At 38.2% G+C, this 7,867-nt stretch overlaps 1 protein-coding gene across 2 annotated transcripts in view; it reads right to left on the bottom strand.

Annotated features, from left to right (window-relative positions):
* Positions 1-6,711, bottom strand: part of rnf121 (ring finger protein 121) — a 10,599-nt gene extending 3,888 nt beyond the window's left edge. Inside the window, exons 1-7 of one of the 2 annotated variants that reach the window (XM_020599014.1) lie at positions 6,577-6,711; positions 4,863-4,900; positions 3,917-4,058; positions 3,360-3,514; positions 3,133-3,240; positions 1,344-1,464; positions 1,114-1,247 (exon numbers count right to left, since the gene is read on the bottom strand). In XM_020599014.1, coding sequence (XP_020454670.1) covers positions 1,114-1,247; positions 1,344-1,464; positions 3,133-3,240; positions 3,360-3,514; positions 3,917-4,058; positions 4,863-4,900; positions 6,577-6,654 — 776 coding nt within the window. In that variant the 5' untranslated portion in view covers positions 6,655-6,711. The remainder of the gene's footprint in view (positions 1-1,113; positions 1,248-1,343; positions 1,465-3,132; positions 3,241-3,359; positions 3,515-3,916; positions 4,059-4,862; positions 4,901-6,576) is intronic. The other variant, XM_020599015.1, reaches the window with a different exon arrangement.
* Positions 6,712-7,867: the final 1,156 nt, after the last annotated feature.

The following is a 7,867-nucleotide window of genomic DNA, read 5'->3' on the forward strand; positions in this document are numbered from 1 at the left end:
TGACTGTTCTTGAATGGTCCAGCCAGAGCCCTGACTTAAACCCAATTGAGCATCTCTAGAGAGACCTGAAAATGGCTGGCCACCCACGTTTGCCATCCAACCTGACAGAACTGGAGAGGATCTGCAAGGAGGAATGGCAGAGGATCCCCAAATGCAGGTGTGAAAAACTTGTTGCATCATTCCCAAAAAGACTCATGGCTGTATTAGCTCAAAAGGGTGCTTCTACTAAATACTGAGCAAAGGGTCTGAATACTTATGACCATGTGATATTTCAGTTTTTCTTTTTTAATAAATCTGCAAAAATGTCAAACATTCTGTGTTTTTCTGTCAATATGGGGTGCTGTGTGTACATTAATGAGGAAAAAAATGAACTTAAATGATTTTAGCATATGGCTGCAATATAACAGAGTGGAAAATTTAAGGGGGTCTGAATACTTTCTGTACCCACTGTATATGTAAACAAAATTGTATTTGTAATAGGCCAATATCATCCACTAACATCAGTCTGCTCATAACTGAAATGAATGAATGAATATCTTTATTAATCTGTGTAAACATGGGAACTATGTCTTGTTCTATCAGATATGCTTCAATTTAACTGTATAGGCTTGCAACAAATTGTAAATCAAAAATAAGTCTAGGCATGAAAAACAGACAAAAAAACTGGCACCAGATAAAGTTGTGTGACATTTACAAGTGTGCAAGCAGCTGAAGATAAGGGTAGAGGAAGTAATTGAAATTCAGACATACAACAATCACTTCAACAGAATGAAATACTGTAAAGGTTAAGCTAACTAACAATTCCCCTTTAGACTGATCATTTAGTGCATGGTAGCCATAGCTGTACATTTTTCAGAAATAAAATACTTCACTGTACACCAGAACTTCTCTTTCACTGGTTAAGAGATGAAGACAGAGGTGTTCCCAATATTCTGACCTTCTCATGCGTGTAGCTGGGTAGGACAAAAATATTTCTGACAACTTCACCAAAAACTGCAACAGTGAGAGCTTCACAAACACAAATGTTAAGGCAGAAGTGTTGCACTGAAGTGCATACAATTTTCAGGCGCACCTAATAAAGTGGCTGGTGAAAGTAACTCACAAGAAGGATACACATGGTTGCAAGTTAATCTATACGTGTTCTCAATAATCCCCTCCTCACTGACATCTACAAGGATGGGCTGGCCACACACAGCACAGATGCTATCAGAGAGGTGCTTGGTTGGCATGCCAGAAGCACTGTAAAACTAAAAAAAGGAAATTGTTAAAATTACATTTTATATTACAGCCATTACCTTCAACAGGGCACAGAAACGTACAGTGTCTGCAACGCGTCTACTCACCCCAACAGTTGAAGCCATGAAGTCTGCACACATCTCTGCAAAGTCTCTTCCTAGGACCCCGTAGTAAAGACCATAGAACAGCAGCGAAACACCAAAGTCCATTGCATCCTCCGGCTTTATCCTGGACAGAGAAGGCACTGTGTGGAAATCGTGGCTCTGACGACTCTTGTTGCAGCTCAACATCAGCTTTTTTTTTTTTTTAAGTTCAAAGGACAGAAATATCTGTTCTATATTTGGTGTATGAGGCAATTTTAAGATATATTTTCAGAGCCCAAAACTAATTGAATGCTTTAAAAGTTCATATATTTAACCATGCCTCAAAAAGCTAAAGCCATTATGCAATGAAGTATCCAAGATAGGTGACATTTCTAGTAAGGAAGTGGAACTCTTTTAGGCCATCTCATTCAGGAAGGACACAGGGTACCTTCCTGTTAGCCTGTTTTATTATGCAGGATACACAATTCCACAGCACAGTGTGACATAAACTAAGAAGCTGATGATGCTCAGAATAAATACCTGATTTTACAACTGTGAAAAGTGATGTCTATGTAACATTTTCTTTTAATTTGGGGCGGCTGTGGCTCAGGAGGGAGAGCGGGTCGTTTCCTAACCGGAGGATTAGTGGTTCGATTCCCGGCTTGTACAGTCAACATGTCGAAGTGTCCTTGAGCAAGACACTGAACCCCCAGTTGCTCCTGGTGATGTCACTGGTGTGTGAATGGCCGAATAATGTGAAAGCGCTTTGAGTGTGCTGTAAAAGCGTAGAAAGGCGCTATACAAGTATAAGACCATTTAGCTTGAAAACCATCAAAATATACTCATGTAAACTCACTTAAATGCAGTAAGTGATAATCCCAAAGGCTCTAAAAGCTGGTTCAATAAGAAGGCTCAGCTTCACTAAACTAATGAATCCATAACAGATTAAATCAACTACCTCATCTGTAAAAAGAGCAGGTCTACTTTACTTTGAACGGTCAGAATCACTAAAACAGGAAGAGTTGCTTCAGGTGGTCGGGACCTTTCTTGCATTTGAAACACGGCTATGGGTTTCTGTTTGCCCAGCGCTTTGTTAATTCAAGGGCCCAAATGAATGGACTTGCTTTTTGTACATCTTCCACAGCTACTTGTTAACGAATTAACAGACTAATTGCTGCAGCTCTGCTCGAAATGGCAAGTTGTGTTTTTAACTTTTAATGGAGAGCCTCCTTTTCCAAGTAATATATGGCCAAGCATAAAAAAGTGCCAACACAATACTAAAACAGTTGCAAAACATAAGTACATACTACTGAAATGAGCAAGTTCTTTAATTTCACTTTCTCCAGTAGACTGTGTCTAAAGCAGAACATGTAAAAACTCTTTCGTTTGAACATCATTATGAATGACAATATATTAAAGTGACAACGTATATTTAAACCCATCATGTGATGTTTACTTGTCATGCCAACTACAGAGACAGACCAAACGAAGGAAAATAAAGGGAAAATCAAACAAATGTTGGTGGAAGCAGTGATTAAAAGGGTGAAACAAAATGTGAAAACAGCACCATCTGGTGGCAGCCAGGTGCTACATGTAGGAATGAGCCTCCCACTTTTTATAAAACAGATGGAAATGGAAAATAAAATGGGAAGCTAAAAACAGACAGCTGCTCTTGTCAACAGCACCCTTGAGTTTAAAGGGTTTTATTTTCAGTTGTACAACAGTTAACATCCTCTGAAGTCTCTGAACATTCATAAAGTTCAATTGGGGAAAAAAAAGACCAATGAAATGTTGTAGAATTGACAATACATACCTGAATATCAGGTTAATACCAAAGAGTGTAAACATGACGACACTGTAGCCAGCTATTCCTATTGCATAGCTGATCTTGTAGAGGAGGAGGAACCACTTATATACCAACCTACCACAGCAAAACATAAGGAAAACTTTAGAAGATATCATAGACAGTTTGATCCCCATTAATAGAAAGGCATGTCTGTTCTTTTACAGGGTACAGTTGGGTGTAAACGATGGTTATACCTGGGTGTGGTGCAGGCCAGTGGCTTGCGAGTGGCACGGTAGGAGATATATGCTGTTATGACAGAGAAGATAAACCACGTGGTCAAGAACCTCCACCAATGAAGTTTGGTAGTAAAGTAGAGAGGAACTACCCACATCTGGAACAGAGTCACCAGCTACAAGACAGCAGAGCGGACATGTTAGGAGATGCATGTACATCAGGGACAAACAGACACTGCATAAACACAAAACAGAGACCACCCACAGCATATCTGGATAATGTGAAACAAGATGGGGAGTACCAGACTTCTCTTTTTTCTGGAAACAAGTACCGATAGTCATGTGCTGCCAGACGGATAGAAAATATAAGAAAATGCACACTCGTCATGGACAACACTGTGCCAGTACATGCTCTCTAATACCCCTACTTCCCCATCACTGCAAACATAGCCCTAGCTCATAGCAAAACTTTGTGTATCCAAAGCACACAAATTATTTGAATGCGTCTTCAAGGGATAATAGTTTCAAACTTTGCATATAACGCTTTAAACTATTCGCCAGTGTCTTTTGCGTCTTACATTGTATGACCTTGGATGTCTCTGTTTCCATTGCACAAGAACTAGCTGTGCGACGACTAGGGTGACGATGAGGATCAGCACCATCTCTGCATGCATGGCCTCATGGCCTTTGTGTTTAGCATGCATTCTTGCATGCTCCACCCTGTGGAAAAAGAAAAACATATTCAACTAATGTTATGTAGCCAGAAACCACATTACTATTTTTTTTTTTTTTACTTTTGTTTATTTAGTGTAGTTTCACAGAAAGCAACCTTTTTTTTTTTTTTGAACAGGAACACCCAGATCATGGTCAGAGTCAGACACATTCACACCTGAAAGCTGCTCAGTACAACCACAATCGAACTGAGCAGCTATACTTGGAATTGCAGCTGGTGTTGATGAGGGAGTGAGAAGCGCTGCTTTGCCATTTGACCCACCCAGCTTTAATCCTGTCAGACCAGGGACTGAACCGGTCTAACCCTTAGGCCACCACTAAAACACATTACCTTAAAGCTGCAAATAGCAGCTTCGTACACTGGTGTCTCCTAATAGTAATGACTGGAAACAGCTCGTTTCAATATCATTAAATCGTCAAATGTTACTGCACTCTGAGACTAGCTAGCCTTATCAGATTATTAACAGAGATAACACAGGCAAAAGGTTTAATGTAGGAGAGACCAGCTTTTTCCACAGCTCACTGAATTTTCTGATTGATTTTTATTTAGTAAGAGCAAAAATCTCTTTATACCTAATCAGAACATTCTTGAATAGAATGTATAGAACTATTTTAATTTACTAAAACCTATTAAGAAATAAAAACTTTGCAACTTTAGATCTGTCGTTTAATAAATTGTTTTTGTTGTACAGATAGATTAATGGTCCTTTTATCTGATTGCATATCAGAGAAAAACACATGCATTATAAAAATAAATGTATGATCCATTTAAAGTGTGGCAAAGACACTAACCTCCACTTCTCTTCTGGTGAAAGCTTGGACATATCAAACTAAAGAAAGAAAATGACAAAATAAAGAATATTACTGTAGCTGAAAAAAATAAGACATTTTTAAGAAAAGACGAGACAAATAGATGGATAGACAGATGTTTCTCAACTCAGGTTTTCCCCATGAATTTGTTATTTGTCTGAATTTTAAAATTCAACAAGTGTGTTTAACAGTCACAGGCCCTCCCAGATTGTTGGGCTTGTGTAACTATGTTATCTTATTTGAAACTAAAAGTTGGCAGCAAGAACTGATACAACATTCTCTTGTAATTAGAGCTTCTTACCAGCCAATAATTCAAGTGAATACAGGCTGGCAGCACCTACACTTACAAGTATCCTGTTAAGGGTTTCAACCCATTTATTGCTCACATCTAGCTATATTCTAAACAACTGGCAACAGTTTTTCTTTTTGAGTCATTATTTCTCATTTATAAAATTGACTACTCGCCCACAAATTGATATTACACTGCTGACATGTATATGAAACACAAAGTCTCCCCACTTGCACACTTGATAAAAAATAACCAATTTCACTCATCATTTTGGTACAGTTTAGAGTGTTTCTATGTTCTTCTATGCTTTTGTGGCCCCAAAGCTGTGGATTGATTTGCCTTTCAATATTAAATTTGTTACAGAAATGGCTGTTCTTAAATTCCTCCTTAAGACCTTTTTTATTCAATAACGTATTCAAGTGTGGTATTTATTGCTGTTGGTTCTTATTCTAGTTTGCTGTTGTTTACTTTTTGTTTTAATTCGGTCTTTCTGTTCGTTGTGGGAAGCACTTTGGTCAACAAGATGTTAACACTTAACATAAAAAGAGGCAGGAAAACAGCCATCAGACAACACCAAGTCCCACAGTTACAGATTTTCATTCAAACGACACACGTTTAAAACATAACTGAACCAAACACAAGAGTACACTGTGTATTTTGTTTGCTCATTGACGAAATACAAGCAAAGCAGCTGTTCTTCCTCTGCTGCATATTTTGTAACTACACCTCACATTTTGAGTGTAAGAGCTTTTAACTTTCAGTTTCAGTTCACTTTGTTGCGTCTTGCACATTGTCACGTCCTGCTCTTACATTAAAGGCTGTTGTGACCATAGACTGAAATCACACAGAGTGATTTGGTTGCTTCCCTTGACTTCAGCACGGAAAAGGCTATACGTGACCTTTGAACCCAACAGCCACATCAGCTTTATTTTGTAGAGTTAATAAGTGAAGCTATCACAAATTTCTGAATGTAGCATGTATGTAACAGGGTGAAAGAAGCTGTAATAAATATTAACTTGATTTAAAAAAAACAAAACAAACATCTTAGCTACTTTAACCCGGTGAAAGCTAACAACTGCTAAGTTAGCTAACGAGCTAACGTTGATTTTAACGCTCGCCGGCTAGCTAGCTAGCTTAGCATTGCTAAATTTGCTCAGGGCGTTTCTTGCTTGCACTACTGTTTTAGCTGAATGAAACGCAATCAGTTACGTTCAATAAACTAAGCGCTTTGTCCATAGACACCATACCTCTGCAGCTTTACAAATGGCTTAATGCTCAGCTGCTTTCGCTAGGCTAAACCTGTCAGTATTAGCTGGTAGTTCCAAGCTGACAGCTAACAACGCAGTATAAATTCACTCCCCGTCTATTTTATCTGTCATAATAACTCGTTTGGCCCGTTATTCTTACCCGATTCGATTCATCGTGATGCTCCAGTCCATGGTCGTGCTCTACACCATCAACCTCCACCTCGAACACCCCAGCCATCTTCGGAGTGTTGCTTTACCTTTCCGGGTCCATTAGCGTTAGCAACAAACCAAAGAAGGTCACATCCGGTCTTTTTCTGCTTCTTCTTCTTCTTCTTTTATTTTTCGCGAGTGACAAGCAACGTTAGCTGCATTACCGCCACCTTCTGAATAGGAAAGTGGATCAAGATAATCGAACTACCAAACTTTCATATTCTATTAACCCAGAATCTCTCAAAAAAATGAAGGACCCCCCCCCACACACACACACAATTCTCCTGAATTCCTTTGCAATATATCCTTTCAATATATATTCCTTCCTCAAACCTTACTTTATTTTCCTCAAGTTGTATTATTAACCTTTGTATCTCTTGTTGGCATCTTGGGCATTCCTTGAATACATGTCCTCTTGTTTCAGACCTATCATAATAATCACATCTTCCAGTATTATGTTTATTCATTAAAAATAATGCACTATTCAATATTGTATGTCCAGATCTCATCCTTGGAATAATATTTTCATCTAAAGTTGACCTGCTACTACTCTTACCCCTAGCCACTTTCTTCTGAACACATCCAGTCTTGTTGGGCTTTTTTTCTTCAAAATAAAGTATGGGAAGTAGTTCAAATAGAAAAAAGATTATACTTGCTGGTCAACATGTCTGAAATCAAGTCATAGTTTGCAAGTTGTATTTAATGCGTGACAGTCAACTGATTTTTCCAAAACACTATACTTCTGACTTTTTGACAAAGCTACATGTATAGCCAGAGATTTAATTATTAAGCTTGAAATGCTTTTAAAATAGACTTAAAATTAGATTAGAAAGAATTATTCTGATTCTTTTACAATAATAATACAACAACAGTGCAGAAAACCAGTTTTGCAAGTTATAGTCAACCATTCAAAATTTTACAATGTAACTTCCTTTTATATATATATATACATACAGTTTAGATGGAAGTTTTAAAGGTATATTTTCAAGGTATTGCACTGATGCTGCAGGTGATGAATTAATGAACCTGTGTGCTCATGCATGTGACCTCATGGGAGCAGTATGTGTAAAGCAAGCTGAGACCTGCACTATCACACTGTAGCATCAGGTGGAGGTCTGCCACCTGCCGAAAACAAACGCCAAGCCAACATTAATTCATGACCTCATTCAAGGCAGAAGTAACGTTCCTCAACACTACATTCATGAAACAATGAGACACAGCCAAACGTGCTTTTAAATTAT

This window comes from Monopterus albus, unplaced genomic scaffold (assembly GCF_001952655.1).
Source record: "Monopterus albus unplaced genomic scaffold, M_albus_1.0 scaffold39.1, whole genome shotgun sequence".
Taxonomy (NCBI): Eukaryota; Metazoa; Chordata; class Actinopteri; order Synbranchiformes; family Synbranchidae; genus Monopterus; species Monopterus albus.